We start from the raw sequence: 22,091 nt of genomic DNA on the forward strand, positions 1-22,091 counted from the left end.
TAGCGCCGCCCGTAAAATTAATCCCATTATCGCTATATAGGTATGGTATGTGGTCGTCCGCGTCTTGCTATAAATCTACGTAAGCATTCTATGAAACCCTAAATCGATAGTGTTGATGCTAACTCGAAATGTACCGCTCGGTACACGGCACAGGTAAAAATACAAATCCATCCCTTCCCCCCATCCCGCAAAAATAGTGGACTTGCAAAATCGATCCCAACTATCTCGAAAATTGTTGCGTCGCGAACGCGATGGGGAGGTAAAGGAGGAACTTCAGTTTTCATACGTTTTGTTTTCTGCCTCTTGCAGACTATACAATTGGCTATCACCGCTCTTATTATTTTTCGAAGAGAAATAATCCAAAATCTTTCACGTAAGTAATTGATAATAATCTGTGTTCCGGCATGGCCCATGGATTCATGAGTTTCTTTCACTAGCATATAAATTATGTCATGATTATTATCTAAAAGAATAGGACATAAAAAATTGAGATCATCGATTCGATTAAAAATCTTAGTCTTTAAGACGTATAAATCGTGTTCATTCTTCATTATCTTAAAGGCAGATAATTTTTCTTTACCTTTTACAGTCGTAAACATTTGTCTTGTAGATATTTAAATAATCTAGTTTCTGCTGCTTTTTTTTCCACGAGAATTAAGTATAATCTCTTTTGCTCTTTTCCAGATAAATATGCTCTTTTAGGCAATTCGTGCATATCAAGATCGTCGTTTAATTTCTTTCTTTTATCGATCTCTTTTTTCCAATTTAAAAGAAACCTATGCATCCATGCCAAAAAACGTATTAGCTTATTATAAGACAAAAAGTAATCATCGACTTTAAACGTAGTAGTTTCCGTGCTAATTGTATATACTAAAGCCGACTTTTTAATTTCTCTATTTATTTCTTCTTCGACAAAGTCGCCCTTTCCTTTGGGCCAATCTATATCTGGCTTATAAAGCCATGAGGGGCCTAACCACCACTCAGATCGTACTAGCTGAGCGGGACTTCAACCACGCGACGGAAGATCCGCAAGATTTAAATCCTCGGGTACATATTTCCATTCCTCTTGTCTACTGAACTCGCGTATTTCTTTTATTCTGTTCCGAACGAACGTTTCCCATTGCATGTCGCGTTTGATCCACGCCAACACTGTAGTCGAGTCGGTCTAACTAAAACGTCGTTCTAGAACTCTTTCGCGTTAAAGACTTAATAACAGAGTAGTAGAGAGTTGTAAGTCTGACCGCTATTGTGGCCGCCATCAATTCGAGACGCGGAATTGTAGCTTTTCGAGAGCTATGCGAGATCTCGCACTCAAAAGTGTAACGTTTACTGCGCTCTCATATTCCATTCTCGCGAAAACAGCTGCTGCATAAGCCGAACCGCTGGCGTCGCAAAACGACGTATGTAATGTTAAATCATCCCTGCCGAGTTTTCGCGGGATGTCGATTCGATTCGATAAAGGTAACTCGTTTACCCAGTTCACGAATTTACTTGCTTGATTATCCGCGACCTTTGTGTCCCAATCTTTCTTTTCCGTCCATAATTCTTTAAGCAATAATTTAGGCAACAACGATATGGAACACGTAAAGCCGATAGGATCGAAAATTTTGTGCGTTGCGGACAAAATTACTCTTTTCGTTATAACGCTTGAAATATTCAAATTCAACACTGACGGATTGACCGAAATAGTGTCTTTGTTTTTGTTCCATAAAATTCCCAAAACGAGTGTTGTTTCGCTAGCTCTCGAATCATGTAAACTTTCCCAGCCACGAAGTTCGAAACCGCCCGTTTTCATTATCGTCGTGGATTCTGATATAAACGTTCTTCATTCTTCTTCCGAATCTACACTGGTGACATAATTGTCGACATAGAACGATTCTCTTAATTTTTCCGCTGATTTTTTATTCGCGTCAATGTTAAGAACGTCGATAAATGGAGCTCAATGATCGCTGCTAATATAAATGGGCTGCAGGCTAGACCGAATACTACTCGACAATGACTGGAAACTATCCTTTTACCGCCTACGATCCAAAAGAAACGGAGATAATTCCGGTCCGCCTTGTTTACAATTATCTGTAAAAACGCTTTCTTTATATCAGACACACACTACTCCGATCTCTCTTTCTCAAAATCTATTCAAAGACGAAGGTACTAACTCAATTAAGTTAGGGCCCTTTTTGAGGCATTGATTTAAAGACGGATATCCTCTCTTAGAAGCAGAAGCGTCAAACACCGGTCTTATTTTAGTCGTACTATTCAATTTTATCATTGGGCGGTGCGGTAAATAATGGCCTAAATTGTCAATTTCATCGTCAGGTACTTTTTCAATAATCCCTTCCGACAGCCATTCCTTGAAAACATTATCATACGCTTCTAATAAATTTTTTGAAGCAAGTTTATCCAGACATCTTTCAAATTTATTGCGCGCTATATCGTAATTGCTGGAAACAAGCTCATGATTTTCCGTCCACGGTAATCGAACTTCATATCGACCGTCCGCGTTCAATTTAGCCGTCTCTATCAAAAACTTCCGCGTTTGTTCGTCTCTCGCTGCTTTATCCGTTTTCTCGATCGAATCTGTGATACCGATAGCATCTAGACGCCACAAATCGCATAGATTGGCCTCCTGCACGAACATTGTCGTTATCATTACCATCGCGTCAGATCTCGTGGATTCTTTCTCGTGGATAATTTGCCTAACACCGTCCATCCTAGACGTGTCTCGATAGCCGTTAATCCATTCTTTAAATCGCATTTCCTACCAGTTAATAATTTACCGGCTACATCCGCACCGATTAGCACTTCTATAGAATTACTTTTACCTCCGATATCCGTTAGATTAATATTCTTTGCTTGTAATTCATCGACCCATGCATCTCGCTTAATACTCGCGATCGGAGCGCAAATAGTATCCCGGTTCATGGCCGAGAAATTGCACGCGTACGATTCATCTAAATTCTGAATGTGTATCTTAAACATATTGTGAATTTCGCTTCCCGACTTGATTCCGCCGAACAGCGAATGTGAAACTTTTAATTCACCAAGCGAAACGTAACCTAATTCTCTCGCAATATCTGTGCGGATATACGAACATTGTGACGCCGTATCAAAAATCGCACTTACAATTTTCTCTCGCGCTTGAGAACACAATTTTATTCGAAGAGTTTGTAAACAAACATCCGGCGTCTCGGAAAATGAAGCTAGGTTCTGATCATCGACAATCTTTTCGTTATCGTTCGACTTATTTAGAAACGCTCGGTTTAATTACGGAATTGTTCTCCTTGCGAATTATACTCGGACACATTAATAGAACGTACTGTCTCGATCACATATCGCATTTTACTTTAACTTTAAATTTTTATGAAATATGTCCGCGTTTTAGACAATTAAAGCAACAGCCTTCTTTCTTAACAATGTCCTTTTGTTCATTTAATATTAATTTACGCGCGGATTCGCAGTTTAGACTATCGTGATTTAACTTACAGAAAATGCACTCTAGCCTCCTTTGGTCCTTTGCCACGAGAAGCACACTAGCACTAGCTGCCCCCTTCCGCCGTCGATTCTGTTTTACCTTTCAGCTTCTTCATTTTCTCTTGTTCCGTCGATTAACCGAAGCCTGTCAATGCCATGTCGATGCGCTCCTGGCTTTCCATTTCCAACTGCAGGAATCTAAGAAGTTTTGTGAGTCGATCTATTGTTTCACGTTGTCCGTTTGTTTCCATCGTTTTCCGTTGTCCACTGTGTTGCCATGCTCGAAGGACCTCTTCTGAGAGAGACGACTTGACGAGCGGGTACAGCATGGCGGCACAATTGTTCGTCGTCACGCCAATGATGAACGAATGTAGCACTTGAGCTTATCGTATAGGCTCGTAAGGGACAACTTCTTATTTCCCTTTACTGCGTTTTGCAACACGAGACCTAGTAGTTCGCGCACGTAAAATTCCACAATGATATTGTCTCGTCCAAAACGATTTTTTAGGCTCGAAATTGCTTTTTTATAATTTTCCCCCGTAGGCGGGAAACTTCGCACGAGCTCGTTCGCGCGCGAATCCGGTATCATTTCTTGTTGTAGATATTGCATTTTATTTTCTTCACTAATTGAAGGATCTTCGCTTATCTTCTTAAACTGGCTTCAAAGAGGAAGCCAATCTTTAATATTACCGCCAAATTTTGATAATTTTAATTTAGGAAGCTTCGACGTTTTCAGGGTGTTCGTCGAGACCATTCTCGATATGTTGTCCGACGTCGATGGCGTTATCTTAGATATTTTCATTTTCGCTGTTAGATACTGAATTTTGTATACATCGCCCGATTCTAACTCTCTGTTGATATCAGTCTCGTCCGCCTCTGATTCGAACAGTGTTTCGTTATATGCAGAATGTACTGCATCCAGCTCAGTCATTTTCGTTTCAAGGAATTGAAACGCCACTATCTTTTCTTCTCTTGAGCAGTCGCTCTCTAATCTTGTTGAGAACGCAGTGAGAGCCTTTGTAAAGGCTATACGAAGCGCCTTTCTTCGTTTCTTTAGGGCATCTATCTTCACGGTGTCGACACAACAAAGATTCAAATTCTAATTCCCGATTTCGCGAACAAATTGTCCTGTCACGGTCGCCAGTTGTTATGAACGTAATCGCGAATATCGGGATCGTAAATGAGCTGAGCCACTTCTCTGAGCTTAAAAGGATATAATACTTTATTAACACTGCGTGTATACAAGGGGTCGATCTTTCTACTTGCGCGATCCTTCTGCAACTCCTCGTGCTCTCGCAACGACGCCGAGATTCTCACTGCCTCTTGACATCGCGGACCGAAAACGCCCGAGCACTTATCTGTTTATATCTATCTCAAGTGCTCGGGTGGTCTATCTATTTACTTAATCAAAAATATTCAAGTGCTCGGGCACACTTTCTACTATTCTTGCCAGGACAATTTTAGTATAACAGTACGTGCTAACAATCTATCACTTAAATCATCACTTTTTATCTTTAATTTTGATCTAACAAGGAAAGGCACGGAAGTGTCCCCCTCCGATTTTGATGAACTTTTAATATGTTGTTTTCTAGACAAAAATAAGGGACACGTATTCTTTTATACGTGCCCATACGCGTGTCTAGGGGGTAAAACACCTCTTTGAAAAAAATCTGTTTTTTCCTTTCGAGATGAATATTTCAGAAACTATAAGAGATAGAAAAAAATTTTCAAATTAAAAGTTAAATGGCTTCAAGAGTACTTTACAATAATAACAAAAAAAATTTTTAGCTTTTTAATTTTTCAAAATACCCCCACCACTAAATATATTTTTTTTTAATTGTGAAATTTCATTATCACCAAGGTTATTTGATTTGAAGGTTTTTATGAAAGGTTATTTTCTTGCGAATCCAACCATATATGATTAAGTTATGTTTCGAAAAGTTATTTTCCAGAATTAATTATAAACCTGTCTGTAATACGCTATTCGTGTCCGTCTATGCGCTCGATTTTTCGCGCAACACATCCTGTTTTTCCATCATAAAGGATAACTAACACGGATACATTTATCTATGTAATTATGTTTTTTTCGCGTGCATAGATAGAATAACATTGATATAACAAATCAAATTTATATTTAATATGTTATAAGATATTAAAGCGTTAAATATAAATAAGCTCAAAATGTATGCATGAAATGACGCACGAGAGTCTAAACTTGTTTAATTTAAGATGGCACAAGATGAAATAATAATAATAATAATAATAATAATAATAATAATAATAATAATAACACTTATGTAATTAATATTATAAAAGAAGTAATATACACATGAAAATTTTGTAATTGTAACATACAATTTTATAAAGATCATCAATAAGAGAGGAGGAGAAAGGATAAGATAAAAGAAGGTGTAAATATATATCCATTTATTAAATCATATATAAATATATAATGCTGTTTATTAAATAGACAAATAAGAAATTTTATAACATAATTGTATAATTCAATTGCACAATATAAATGTGTAAATGCATTTGATATAATTATGTACATAAATAAAATTATGGTTTAAAATTGTTACAAAGATGGTGGATGAAAAAAATGTTTTAAACATAACGTTTTCTTACACCATATATATGATATACAGGATGTTCCATTTTAACTTTCACACTCGAATATCCCGAAATCATGGCGGTTTCGGTGAAAATGTTTTAAACAAAAGTTGTATGGTTTTAAGGGGGCCATAAGATGGTGTCATTGGTTTTACCTTGAAAAGTCGTTTGAAGGTCACGTGAAGGTCACCTCCAACTTTTTAAATGGGACATCCTATATACTTTTGCATATTCTTGTAGCTTGCCTCGAGAGCTTTCCAAAACACTATAATAAAGTATTTCTTCATTGAGTACTTTTCGAGTTATGAGGCTTGAAATAATTTCTTAATTTTACATAAACCATAAGATATCTAGTAAAATATTCATTTTTCGATTATCTTACCTTAATATTTTTATGTACAAAATAATGAGTGTAATCAATTGGTGTAAAGAGAACATACAGTTGTTTTTAAGAAAAAATATGGAATTGTTAATTGCAAATTCCACGTTTTTTCTTAAAAACAACTGTATGTTTTCTTTACACCGATTGATTACTCTCATTATTTTGTACATAAAAGTATTAAGGTGAGATAATCGAAAAAATGAATATTTTACTAGATATTTTATAGTTTATGTAAAATTAAGAAATTATTTCAAGCCTCATAACTCGACAAGTACTTAATGAAAAAATATTTAATTATAGTGTTTTGGAAAGTTCTCGAGGCAAGCTACAAGAATATGCAAAAGTATATAGGGTATCCCATTTAGAAAGTTGGAGGTGACCTTCACGTGACCTTCAAACGACTTTTCAAGGTAAAACTAATGACACCATCTTATGGCCCCTTTAAAACCATACAACTTTTGTTTAAAACATTTTCACCGAAATCGCCATGGTTTCGAGATATTCGAGTGTGAAAGTTAAAATGGAATACCCTGTATATGATTTAATAAATGGATATTATATGTTTACATCTTCTTTTATCTTATCCTTTCTCCTCCTCTCTTATTGATGATCTTTATAAAATTGTATGTTACAATTACAAAATTTTCATGTGTATATTACTTCTTTTATAATATTAATTACATAAGTGTTATTATTATTATTATTATTATTATTATTATTATTATTATTATTATTATTTCATCTTGTGCCATCTTAAATTAAACAAGTTTAGACTCTCGTGCGTCATTTCATGCATACATTTTGAGCTTATTTATATTTAACGCTTTAATATCTTATAACATATTAAATATAAATTTGATTTGTTATATCAATGTTATTCTAGCTATGCACGCGAAAAAAACATAATTACATAGATAAATGTATCCGTGTTAGTTATCTTTTATTACAGAAAAACAAGATGTGTTGCGCGAAAAATCGAGCGCATGGACGGACACGAATAGCGTATTACAGAGAGGTTTATAATTAATTCTGAAAAATGACTTTTCGAAACATAACAATCATATATAGTTGGATTTGTAAAAAAATAACCTTTCACTTGGTAATAAAGAAATTTCAAAATTAGAAAAATATATATTTAGTGGTGGGGGTATTTTGAAAAATTAAAAAAATTAAAATTTTTTTTGTTGCTATTGTAAAGTACTCTTGAAGCCATTTAACTTTTAATTTGAAAATTTTTTTCTATCTCTTATAGTTTCTGAAATATTCATCTCGAAAGGAAAAAATCGATTTTTTTCAAAGGGGTGTTTTACCCCCTAGACACGCGTATGGGCACGTATAAAAAAATACGTGTTCCTTATTTTTGTCTAGAAAATAACACATTAAAAGTTCATCAAAATCGGAGGGGGACACTTCCGTGCCTTTCCTTGTAAGTTCAATACTACCATATAAATGACACTACTATATGATATATGACATAGAACTAAACTTAAACCGAGGAGAACTAAACAAACACATAATATTCTTTGATAAATAATTTAAATATCGTAAATTATTCATATTTTATGATGCTTCAGAAAACAGAAACTTATTAAATAAATTTATAATTAACGCCGTTGTTTAAACAAACATCCGTAATTTGAACTCAGATTGAAATCGGATACTATATAACCACATACATTACTAGCGGTTCACGAATATATGTACATATCGTATATCACTCTAATAGAAAGCTGTGACTTTTATATGACATCAAGTGAATTAAATTTGATAATTTTTATCGCTATAATTAATATTGTCATAAATTATGGAAGAAAGTGGTTCATGATTATATAATTTATTTTTTAATTAAAAATGTCGCTATTTGCTTATATAGTAGGTGCAAATTAATTTGTGTGCATTAGTGCGTGCGTGTGTAAATATTTGCACGAATGCGCGCGGGTGTATGTTACATTTCTTTAAATATGTAAGAAATATAGAGAAATAGACATGTAGATGTATGAGAAAATTGTGCCATGTGGTTTATTATAAAAATCAAAAATTATATAAAATTTACAAAGATCATGTGTTTCAAACAATTAATAATATATATTTAAAATATTAATAATACATATTAAATTTATAACAATAATTTATTATATATATATATATATATATATATATATATATATATATATATATATATGTATATATGTATATATAAAGTTATTATTATATTTATAAATATTAAAGAATTGTAATATGTTTTATAAATTTTTAATTTTAGATGTTATTTAAATATTAATATGCATTATTATATCTATATTATACCTATAATAAAAATTTGATTCAAGATAATATAATTAATAAATATTACCATATAAAGTTACAAATATAGAACAAATCAAATACAATTTAAAAAATAAATCAGAATACAATTTAAATTAGATAATACATTTTTAGTACATTAATAATATAATGTTAAATACATTGCAGATACTTTCTCATTTAATACAATTAAAACTATTCATATAATATAACATAATTTAATAATAATTATTTATATATTATAATTAAGAACATAATTTACATTTAATTTAATTATATATTTAATTATAATATAACATAATTTAATTATAATTATATATATAATATTATTATGAATATAATTTACATTTTGCTTTACTTCATATTAATAAGGAAATAAAAACATCAGTGAATTGCAGGCTGAAATGAATCCTTGTAAATGCACGTGCATTTAATTATATATTATTAACGCACATAAGCATAAATAATAAATCAAAAACTATAAACATTATAAAGAGCTATTTGTAACAAAGATATATAGATGTATTCGCGTCACAATTGTTAGTATTATTAAACGGTTATTGTTGATATTTGACAAAATTTTGAAAGTAATTCTGTTGACTTTTGATTTCGGAAAAGCGCATTTGTATCTTGCTGTCAATATTTGAAATATATTGCTGCATACATCTGAAATTTTCTGCTAATTCTGTTAATTTGCTTGTCTAAAACAGATTATATCGGTATTAAGTATTAGTGTGAATAGCCAATAATTATTAATAAATATTATATTAAATATTATCTCGTGTATGTGTATATATATATATATATATATATATATATGTATAATATTAATATATTTAATACATATATATAATACATGCAATAATAATAATAATCTTAAATATATTAGGAATAAATAATAATTATGGATTATGAAAATTACAAGTTTGCTGAAATGAGAATAAAATCATTCTTCTATTGTACTATGTGTTCTATTATATTATACAACTCTTTTGTTTGCAAGGAATGCTTATAAATAATACTTTACAACCTTCGACAAATCAAAATCAAAATTTAGAATTAGAGATTTTAAAAATGAAATTAGAAATTTATATAAACTGCAGCTGTCACAGAGATAATATCATTATAATATTTTAATATTATAATTGTTATATGTAGCAAGTGCATTAATTCTTCTTAACTTATTTATCTTCATTAAATTTTTATTTTAGTAAACAAATGACTCGTGTAATATTAAAGTATGCGAATCACATTACGTAATACTTTCCCAATTATATTGAAAAACATTTAAATTTATTTAACTAAGAGCTGAACATCTAGACTAACTAATATTTAAATCTGAAGCTTGTAAATTCTCTTTTTAAAATTTATATAAATCGATTTTCACTAAAATTTCGAAGTAAAGAAATTATCTTTCTCTTTTACTTTCGCTTGCTCGCTCACTCTCTCCCACTTTCTCATTCATTAAAAATACATATTTCCAAAATAATATATTATCGGAAATTAGAAATAAAAATATGCTTATTTTAAAAAAAATTAAATAACATTAACTTTTGCTTGTTACTTTGTGATACTGTGACATTAATATATTCTGCATGAAAAAAAATCATTGATTAATAAATGAAATATTAGAATAATGATATTCATAAAATTTACCTTTACTTTCATATTACTTTCTTTCACAAAAAACCATAACTTCTTACATTCATTTAATTCAACTTGCGTTACATTAAGAAATTTATCTGTTAGGAAGTCGTTTATCTAAAGCAGATTATTTTGATGATATTAAATAGCAATATTTGATGTCGTATCATGGTTATTTATTTTACACACACATATATATATATATATATATATATATATGTACATAAGCACATGCAATTTTTACCTTTTTGAGTTGATTTGTGGAATACACATGATTAATAATAATAATAAACGTTGCATACTCGCTGACTTGTCTATAACAGTAAAACAATAAATGTATTGATACACAAATAAATTGTTGAATGATAGATATATATTTACGGAGAGAAAACTGTGTTACTTAGGTTTTATATGCTCAAGATTATGTAATATGAAATTGAGTATTACAGGATTCTTTGCATGCTTCGCAATAGTAAAAAGAAAATAATTAATATAATCTTTATCGAAAAAATCTTTTAAAAACATAATCGATGTTGTACTATCATTCTTTATTAGATTTAGATAGTCTTTAATAAATTGTGAATTCTCAGGGCAAGAGAGAAATTTTAAAAGTTTAGGTTTAAATTTTTCTTTTCCCAGACGATATACTCCCCACCAAGGAGAATCTTCATAAGAGCTAAGAGAATAGTACAATACTTTTAAACCTTGACAGTATGTCCATTCTTTCCACCATGGCAAAAGCCTACGAGATTTAACAAAAAACAAATTCTAATATAAAAGTTTTGCACATATTAATCTTATATTTTGATTAAATAATTTAACAAATTATAATTTCATAACATAACAAAATAAATTTAAATTTTGATATATAATTTTGATATATAAATAATGTAATAAACATTGCACATGTATCTACAAAACAATCAAATTAAAATAACCGAGAATATATAAGAAAAATTACGTGTTATTTTCGGGATCTGCGAGATGTCGATTTAAATTATGTTGGGCATTTTCTATGCATATGCGACCATCAAGATTACATGCCCATTTCGCAGCCTCCATTCTTAATCTCTTTGTAAGATCGTGTTCATTAGAAACTTCATCGTATTCAAGTTTTTTAAGCAAATTGTATAGTAAGTTTCGCATTTTCTCCTAAATATATAAATATATATATATATATATATATATATATATATATATATATATATACATATATATTTATATGTATTTATATTGTTACTTGATATAAATTTTATATTTTCCGATTCTTGCATTATATTTTGCCATACCGAAAGATATCTTGCGGAAATGTATTTTACATGGTTTTATATATTAAGAACGTTTTGTCTTGGTAAACAACTCTAAATTTCTTTTTATAAAGATATCTATTATATAGCTATACTTATATTGTATACGTATTTACACAAATTTGAATTCTTCTTACGTGCACATTCACACATGCTTAACACATGCACACATGTCCATATAAACATAATATACCAAAATATACATACAAAAATGCATATTTTGTAGACATATAGACATACATGTATAATTTAATAACTTTTTAACTGTTTTGTGTGTATTAATGTGTGTGTATTAAACACACAGATAATGTACATATATGTTTCCTACTAATTTTCTATCTAAAAATTAATGATATTTAAATCGTCATTATGAATATCATGCTGTGATTAAAAATGGTAACAATTTTTTCCATTATTTTTCTCCATTTTCCTCTCCAACTTTTTATTAGTATATACTCTATTCGAATATTAAATAGATACTTATCATTCATCCAAAATATGTTTAAAAATCGTAATCAAATTTTTTAGCTACATGTATTTTATTGTATGTATCTTTTCGGAAAGTACTTAATAATTATTGTTATAAATGCACATAATATTAATATGTGTAATAAGTAATATGTTTAAAGCGTTTTAATATATTTAATACATCACTGTTGATATTGTTTATAATATTTGTTATTACCTTGATATTAAAATATACATTTTCCTGAAATAGAAAGATATTGGACAGATATTCCAAGGCTTTGAACATGGGATACCATGCCACATAGTCTGTTTCTCGTGATAGATATTTCGTAATATTCCAGAATACAGTGGAATTAAGTTGGTTTGTTATCATTAAGTGGAAAGCGTCATCGATAATTTGGGCACGATTCAAAACATGTATTTTCATATAATTTTCAGAATTTAGATAACTTGCAATTCTTCGCCAGTTCTCGATATCGTAATTGACTCGAAAATATCCTACCGATAACAAATAAATTATATAGCGATTATAATTCTTTCAGACAGTTTTTCAATACAAATATCTGTTTTTGTACATTAACCCAGATAAAAAAGGTATCAAAAATTATAAATAAATAGAAAAACAGATTGTAAAATATAAATATAAGATTATTTTGCACTAAAACTGAGTATGTATAATAATTGTACAAAAAATTTTACATAAATATAAACTAACTTTTTAATTATATAAATAATGAATAAATATTATTATATTATGTAATATTATTTGTTTTTATCTATATATTCATATAAAAACATAATCTAAAACTATAATAAAAAAGCTTTTTTATAATCATTAATTATATTTCGTGTTATATGGTGGATTATAAATGGTTTAAAATGTAGCTTAAAATTTACACACAAATGCATGCACACACACACATACGCGCGCGCGCGCACAAAATGCTACTTAATACAAAATGTATATATAACCAAAATAATAAAATTGATAATAAAATTGATCTGCAATAGTTTGTAACATGGTAAATAAGTTGATTAAATTATCAAATAATACATTTATTAATTAGATGAAAAGAATCTTATTTTTATATATACAAAGCATCTATATGAATTATATCTTACTTTAAATTACATTATGCATTTAAAAGAAACTGTTTAAGCAAAATAAAAGGAGTTTTTGTTGTAGTTAAACTTTAATTAAAATATCCATGCCTAATAATATACAATATCAAAACAAACACAATTTTATTGAAGACTTAAATGCATTGTAGACTCAAAAATTTAATGAAATTCTGAAATTACATGTTTAAATTTAACAGAAGATATATTATTAAATTTACTATACATTTGTAAGAATAAATAACTTTGTTATTTAATATTATACAAAAAGAAATATATATTTTTTTTGCAAATCATAATGTATTCTCTAAAAATGAATCAATGAAAATATCACTAATTTCAACAGTAAAATAAGATTTCATTGACAAGAGAATCAACGAGTATTTCGCTGACCCCCCCCCCCCCTCCCACCGCCCTTCTTCAGTGGAAACGTTTATTTTTTGTTACTTCATTTCATATCTCACTGATTATGGTCAGTGGAAGTAAATTTCACTATAAAACTAGTAATCGCTAGTTCGTTCGTTTACCGCTACGATGCGCTGTCCCTTTCGTATTTAAGTTTTAGTCATGAGAATTAAAGTTTGCAAAGGACGACAGATAAAATTAAAAATATTACTTCGATTTAATTTCTGATACAATCTGAACAGAGAAACTTCAGATATTAAATCGATTTTATAAATCGGACATAAATCAATGTCCGGCGAATAAACGAAAATGATCCATTCATTATCCATTATATTTAAGACAACAAGTTCAACATGCATGTAATATAAGTAAAATAAAATTTTTAATATAATAAAATATTAAATATTAAATATTAAATATTAAAATATTAGATATAAATAAAATATTACTGATACTGATTGAGACAGTTAGTACTGTATTTATAACTGCTATAATATCAGTGACTATTTTCTGTTTTTTAGTAATAATACACTGATTCACTTTTAGAGAATAACAGAATAATTATTATTATATTCTACAATCAATCATTTTAAATATATAACAAGTGAAAATGTTTAGATAATTTAGGAGCTTATATATAATTAAAATAACATAAAATTTTCATTATGTTATAAACATTATAAAGTGTGATAAATTTGTTACATATTTACCAGTTTGTTTTATGTTAAATATTATCCAGCCATCCTCTTTAAAAGTCAAACGTAATCCAAATTTTAGAAAAGAGTGCAATAAAATATTACTTAAAGCACCAGTAAAATGACGATGCGTCTGTGTAGTATACGTTATAGGTACGTTATAAATCGCCAACTTATTTAAATTATTTAAATTGTGCGTTGATACCTGTATCGATTCTACACGAGAATTATATTCTCGTGTTATTTTCAATACAGGATAATATTTTTGCGATAATATTGCTCTCCAAGATTTAATTATCAGCCATGTAAAATACAAATTGTTTGCAGATTCTTGTGTGGAAAGATTTTTTACAACTTCATCAAAATAGTTAGCAGGCTTGCTAAAGTTACAAAAATTTGTGCAAAATTTATTGTCAAAGTGTCAAAAAGTATTATAAGTAACATATGAGTATAAAAACATATAAAATTAACATAATATTAACACAATATATAAAATTGCTACGTTAATTATACTTTTTATTTAGTTGAATTAGTTATATAAATAATTATGTAATTAATCATATGACTTATAGTTTTCATAAATATTTGATATGCTACAGTTTAAATTATAATTTAACTAGGAATAGCCTAACTTAATTATTTTTAAAAGATAAGTGTATGTGTAAATTGAAAGTTTATCTTGAATATGTAATGACATTGAATTTAAGTTAAAAGAAATTGTATATGATTATATAATAAAGTATGAACGAGATGTATAAGTTTAAATAAAAATAACTATAAAATTTGAGGCTTTTATGAAATATAATCAATCATTCATCATATTTAGTTTTCTATAGTACAATAATTATAGTAGTAGAGTATATTACTTACTTATTCTCTACATATTTACGGATAGTCTCCCAAAATATTTCTTCCGTAACCATTTCTTCCGTAACCATACGCAATACACCGGATACTACATTTACAAAATGTATATCAGAATATAAGATGATAATACTTATAAATTAATAATAATTATAATTATATATATATATATATATATATATATATATTAAATATATATATATATATATTTAATATATGGGGTGATTCTAAATAACTATATGCTTTTGCAAGAACATAATCTTGACCGAATTCTAAGACGATTTTTCCTTTGGCAAAATTTCGTCCGAAGCTTAGTTTTCGAATTATTAAAGGAAGTAGTTAACGTATGACGGGTCGAATACAAGAGGCAGGCAAGGGTGGCGCGATTCACCGTCAGACGCGGGTGCTTACGCGGGGCGCCTGCTGCGATCAGCTGCTCGCTATACACATACAGACACACATGCGAACACATACATTCTCTCTCTGTCTGTCTGTCTGTCTGTCTGTCTGTCTGTCTGTCTGTCTGTCTGTCTGTCTGTCTGTCTGTCTGTCTCTCTCTCTCTCTCTCTCTCTCTCTCTCTCTCTCTCTCTCTCTCTCTCTCTCATTCGCTCACTCACCTATTTTTTTTTTTTTTTTTTTTTTTTTTTACGAGAGAGGGGAAAATTCATTTTATACATACCCACCGGTCGATCCAGTGAGTTATGTGGGACTCGAGTACCAAGTCGAATTACCAACTCGGTACTCCCTACCCACTAAAAACCCCTCTCTTTTCACGAATTTCCTTTGACACACTGTCCCTCTGACTTCCCGAGATCTGTTTTCACATAACGTCAAAAAATAGTTATTATTACCTTGTTCGATGACTTTTGATGTATTGCTGTAATTGCTTGCAGGAGAAATGAATTTTCCGATAGATCGTACGTTCTCAAATTTAACGTAGATATCACGTTGTAAAAGACAAGAAATCCACACTAAATTATTAACTGAAAGATTTTCTTCTTTCATGAACTGTATTCTTTTATAAACTTTAACGTAATCACATTTATTTACTCACTCGATGAGACGAGAAATTTACTAATGACTATCACTAATCACTATTAATCACTGTCGAATAATAACTGTTGGCGATTAAAAATCACTCGATGAAAGAAACACGCGCAGACACGTTACTACACGACGCGACGACGCGACAATGCGACGATAATTACTCGGCGACTGCAAGCAGTTTTTTGTCATCGTAGGTTGCGGTAGGTTAAGGTACTACTGGCGCTATCGAACGCGATCATATGTTCGATTGAAGAATGCGGTAAACATAATAAACATTTAACATATTAATATTATTATTATCATGAATGTGTGTGATATCCATACATCGTATGATATCTATTTAAAAATTAATTAGATTAAATAAGTGTTTTCAAAATATTTATAAAATATTAATATTAAATATTTATTTAAAAGATAATAGTAAAAGTAATAAATATTTTGAAAACACTTATTTAATCTAATTAATTTTTAAATAGATATCATACGATGTATGGATATCACACACATTCATGATAATAATAATATTAATACGTTAAATGTTTATTATGTTTACCGCATTCTTCAATCGAACACATGATCGCGTTCGATAGCGCCAGTAGTACCTTAACCTACCGCAACCTACCATGACAAAAAACTGCTTGCATTCGCCGAGTAATTATCGTCGCATTGTCGCGTCGTCGCGTCGTGTAGTAACGTGTCCGCGCGTGTTTCTTTCATCGAGTGATTTTTAATCGCCAACAGTTATTATTCGACAGTGATTAATAGTGATTAGTGATAATCATTAGTAAATTTCTCGTCTCATCGAGTGAGTAAATAAATGTGATTACGTTAAAGTTTATAAAAGAATACAGTTCATGAAAGAAGAAAAACTTTCAGTTAATAATTTAGTGTGGATTTCTTGTCTTTTGCAACGTGATATCTACGTTAAATTTGAGAACGTACGATCTATCGGAAAATTCATTTCTCCTTCAAGCAATTACAGCAATACATCAAAAGTCATCGAACAAGGTAATAATAACTATTTTTTGACGTTATGTGAAAACAGATCTCGGGAAGTCAGAGGGACAGTGTGTCAAAGGAAATTCGTGAAAAGAGAGGGGTTTTTAGTGGGTAGGGAGTACCGAGTTGGTAATTCGACTTGGTACTCGAGTCCCACATAACTCACTGGATCGACCGGTGGGTATGTATAAAATGAATTTTCCCCTCTCTCGTAAAAAAAAAAAAAAAAAAAAAAATAGGTGAGTGAGCGAAGGAGAGAGAGAGAGAGAGAGAGAGAGAGAGACAGACAGACAGACAGACAGACAGACAGACAGACAGACAGACAGACAGACAGACAGACAGACAGACAGAGAGAGAATGTATGTGTTCGCATGTGTGTCTGTATGTGTATAGCGAGCAGCTGATCGCAGCAGGCGCCCCGCGTAAGCACCCGCGTCTGACGGTGAATCGCGCCACCCTTGCCTGCCTCTTGTATTCGACCCGTCATACGTTAATTACTTCCTTTAATAATTCGAAAACTAAGCTTCGGACGAAATTTTGCCAAAGGAAAAATCGTCTTAGAATTCGGTCAAGATTATGTTCTTGCAAAAACATAAAGTTATGTAGAATCACCCTGTATATATATATATATATATTTTATATTAAATATATATACAGGATGTATCTTAAAAAGCTCCTACTAAGCAAATAGTGTTATTTCTGATCAAAAACCGAGTTGAAAAGTCCTGAACCATTTTTTTCTATAATGCTTAATAAAGCAGTAATTAATGAGTAAAGTCGCGCCAATCAGCACCGACCTTTAGCCGGGCGTACGTCAGTGAGCCGCGCCCCTAATGTTCGTGAGCGCTCCGCTGCTACGGCGCTATGCCATGCCATTGCTATCGTGCAATATCCTTACGCGTCGTAATAATGCGAAAAACTTTATTTTGCATTAAAAATGTCACATTTCTCCCGTCAAAAGCTTTTTCCTTAAAGAAAATTTCCACAAGGAGTAGAACTATCGTCAGAGAACGTGTACTTACATAAAAAAACCTACAATCTTTTCGCTTACAAATTGTTTTAAAATTGTTTTTTGTAAATTTGAAACTTTGTCCTTTTTACATAAAGAATAAACACATTATCTTTTTGTTATTCTATCTTGATACTTATTCTTAATTGAATTTTATCTTAAATTATCTTTTCAGCAATTCTCCCATAAAATTTGTTCTCTGTTATTAGCTATTACAGATGACTTTATTACTTTAAAAATCCATTTCTTAAACAGTTTCTACTGTAGAAAATGTAGGATTATTAAAAAAGTATGTAATATAGAATAGAAAACAAGACAAACTTTCTCATTATCAACATATGAAGATTTGGATAAGCAAAAAAATAAACTGTTTTATGTTAATTTTTAAACAATTCATCTTTTCAGAAATCTTTTTAATACTTAAATCTGATTAATTATTTAATGAATCTTCTTGCAAGTATACATTCATCCACAAAAAGAACGAGCCACTAAATTTTAGCACAATTTTTTAACATCTTTCAATAGCAATAAGTCAGCAGAAAATCATCGTATTGAGATGAAACAAAACTCAAATTGAAGCTTGAATATTCCTTTTGAAAACCTAGAAAACCAAATTTGAGTTACAAAAAATGTTTTATAAAATGGCGGACATTAAAGATAGACTTTGAGAAATAAGAAACAAATTTTTTTTTTAAACTGTTGCGTTGCTCAGGAGAATTGGCTCTCAAATTTAATTAATTTTTTATGACCTTTTTTGACAGTTATACTGTTTTGAAGAAAATGTTACACAATATTCAATTCTGACCATATGGAGCATCTTGGGTTGTTACACTTTAATTTCCTTTTTAAAAAAGTTTCCCACGATAATTTATTTCTGAAACTGCAGATTTTACAAGAAAAGATCCATTTTATAACATTTTCTTCAAAACGGTATAACTTTATCAAAAAAGGTCGTAAAAAATTAATTAAAATATGGATTTGTTAGGAAATAAATGAACTTTAAAATTCATACATTTTTGTATCAGGAAGCCGATTCTCCTGAGCAATGCAACAGTTTACAAAAAAAATTTGTTTCCCATTTCTCAAAATCTATCTTCAACGTCTGCCATTTTATAAAACATTTTTTGTAACTCAAATTTGGTTTTTTTGGTTTTCAAGAAGAATGTTCAAGCTTTAATTTGAGTTTGTTTCATCTCAATATGATAATTTTCTGCTGATTTATCGCTATTGAAAGATGTTAAAAAATTGTGCTAAAATTTAGTGGCTTTTGCAAGTGTAGTTTCACCCAATTACTTTGAAATAATGAATCTTTTTCAATTTATTATAACAATTACATATCCTAGTAAGTTTATGCTCAAAATAAAAGAAAAATATACATACAATAAAATGTCAAAAAATAGAAAGATTTCTTTTTTCAAAATCAATTATCTTTTATTCATAATATTGAACAAAATTTTATGACGAGTTGTTTTATTTTATAATAACATAAATTTTTTAATAACGTAAACATTAATAACATATTTTCTCTAATGTAAAACTCTTAAAAAATAATTGTCTAAAACGAATATTTTTATTACTGAATTAAAATGTCAAAATTATTCGAAATGATTATAATAAGTTTTCGATATGACCTCCGCGAGCCTCAATGCATGCATCTGCACGAACAATTAGATTCTCACGTACTCGTCGTAGCATTGCTCCATCAATAGTTCTAACAGCTAATTGCATCCTTGCAATGACTTCTTCGGATGACGCAGGCTCTGTTAAATATACATTTTGTTTCAGATGGCCCCAAAGAAAAAAATCCATTGGTGTCAGATCCGGTGAACTATTAAAAATCAATATGAAGAATATTAAAATATTTTTTCTACATTTTTTTCTTCTCCTATCTTTCTAAATTAAAAGCTTCTCATACCGCGCGGGCCATTTAATTGGTCCGTGTTGAGCTATCCAGCGACCTGGAAAACGTTTATTTAAATAATTTGTTACATCCCGGTATGCATGTGGCGGTGCCCCGTCTTGCTGGAAAAACATATTTTTTCTTTGCAAGAAAGGAATTTCTTCCAAAAATTCTGGGAGCCATTGTCTTAAGAAATTTGCATAATTTCTTCCCTGTAAGAAATATATATGTATACATATGTATTTATTATTAATACATATTGCAAATCAATCAGGAGATTTTAAATTTTCTTACCGTCAGAATATCTGGGAGAAGAGCAGGACCGACAACTCTATCGTCCAAAATTGTTGCCCAATAATTTAGCTTCCATCTATGCTGAAAGCTGCATGTACGTGTCACGTGTGGATTAATGACATCATAATAATAAAAATTGTGACAATTAAATGTACCCGTGCGCGTAAATAATGATTCGTCGGTCCACATAATATTTGCCAAAAAATTTTCTTCAGCTTTATTATTATGTAAAAGCCAACGACAGAAATTTTCTCTGGCACGGTGATCTCTCACATTTAATTCCTGCACTCGTGTACGATGGAACGGATATAATAGTTCATTTTTTAATACTTTGTGGACTATCATATGACCAATATTTAGTTCGCGACTTATCGCACGTGTACTAATTGTAGGATTCTGATCAACTATTCCTATAATCCTCTCTTCCATTTCGATCGTTCTTACTCGACGATTACGACCAGCATCAACTTTTGATTTCGGCATTAAACAATTACTATTCCGAATCCTGCGGTCTAAACACTCGAAAGTTTTGCGATTGGGATGCATACGATTTGAATAACGCTCCGCTTACAGTCTTTCCGCACGCGCACTTGCACAATGTGCTTCACTATAAATTAAATACATATCGGCATATTCGTTATTACTATAACAATACATTCTTCTTTCGCAAAAAGTTTTATCCGAAATACTCAGATGATGCAACGAAAGAAAACTATGCTAAGTGCAATGTTTTTTTATTTGTTTCATTTATTTTATTTGTTTTTCTTTTGTTTGTTTCATTTGATCCGTTTTTTATTTTTTTCATTTGTTTAAATGAATGTTTTATTAGTAGCATCATTTAAGAATTTCACATAAAAATAATTTTTTGCGAAAGAAGAATGTATCGAAACATTGATATGTTTAGCTTACTGAGGAGCAAATTGCATAAATACGCGTGTACAGACTGCATGCGAAGCGTTATCCAAGTTTCCATCGCGATCGAAAAACTTTTGAGCATTAGATTGAAGATTTCGGAATAGTGATAGACAAACTATGTTGACGCTAGTCGTGATCGTCGGATAAGAATGATAGAAACGAAAGAGACGATTTTAAAAATGATTGAGGACCTTACAATTAATACATATGCGACAGTCTATGTATAAGATACTGAAAAATGAATTGTTATTTCCGTTCCATCATACACAGGTTTAAATATAAGAGATTACCGTGCCAATAAGAATATCTATTGTTGGCTTCTAGATAACAATAAAGCCGATAAAATTTACAAATATTACGTATCATTATTTATACGCACGGCTACATATTATTGACATAATAAACATTATTATGAAATTATTAATTTATGTATGACATGCATGTGTAGCTTTCAACATAGAGGAGGCTAAACTATTAGACATTTTGGGGTAAGAGTTATCGACTCTTCTACTAGATATTTTGATGGTAAAAATATTAAATATCACCTGCAATGTATTTGCAATATGTCAGTACGTATGAAAGATGCTTATTTTATAGGAGATAAATTATGCAGATTTCTTAACACATGGCTCCTAGAACTTTTGGAAGAAATCC

General features: G+C 30.3%; 2 protein-coding genes and 1 pseudogene across 2 annotated transcripts in view; all 3 read right to left on the reverse strand.

Moving 5' to 3' along the window:
• Positions 1 to 2,125: 2,125 nt before the first annotated feature.
• LOC145962216 (uncharacterized) lies at positions 2,126 to 2,638 on the reverse strand. Its single transcript, XM_083083187.1, has one exon. The coding sequence runs from the start codon at positions 2,636 to 2,638 to the stop codon at positions 2,126 to 2,128; it is 513 nt and encodes a 170-aa protein (XP_082939313.1).
• Positions 2,639 to 3,605: 967 nt separating this feature from the next.
• LOC145962217 (uncharacterized) lies at positions 3,606 to 6,162 on the reverse strand (annotated as a pseudogene).
• A 3,165-nt stretch (positions 6,163 to 9,327) lies between these two features.
• Positions 9,328 to 22,091, reverse strand: part of LOC145962218 (aminopeptidase N-like) — a 29,871-nt gene continuing 17,107 nt past the window's right edge. The window contains exons 2-9 of the mRNA XM_083083188.1: positions 15,279 to 15,363; positions 14,424 to 14,788; positions 12,407 to 12,687; positions 11,376 to 11,566; positions 10,815 to 11,156; positions 10,659 to 10,728; positions 10,427 to 10,531; positions 9,328 to 9,471 (exon numbers count right to left, since the gene is read on the reverse strand). Coding sequence (XP_082939314.1) covers positions 9,328 to 9,471; positions 10,427 to 10,531; positions 10,659 to 10,728; positions 10,815 to 11,156; positions 11,376 to 11,566; positions 12,407 to 12,687; positions 14,424 to 14,788; positions 15,279 to 15,363 — 1,583 coding nt within the window. The remainder of the gene's footprint in view (positions 9,472 to 10,426; positions 10,532 to 10,658; positions 10,729 to 10,814; positions 11,157 to 11,375; positions 11,567 to 12,406; positions 12,688 to 14,423; positions 14,789 to 15,278; positions 15,364 to 22,091) is intronic.

Source organism: Camponotus vicinus, unplaced genomic scaffold, assembly GCF_025532165.1.
Source record: "Camponotus vicinus isolate PSW18456_S1 unplaced genomic scaffold, iyCamVici1.0 SCAF_11, whole genome shotgun sequence".
NCBI lineage: Eukaryota > Metazoa > Arthropoda > Insecta > Hymenoptera > Formicidae > Camponotus > Camponotus vicinus.

What these genes read in the sequence shown, in the direction of transcription:
- LOC145962216 (XM_083083187.1), bottom strand. Translation starts at nt 2,638, where the DNA reads ATGTTCGTGCAGGAGGCCAATCTATGCGATTTGTGGCGTCTAGATGCT.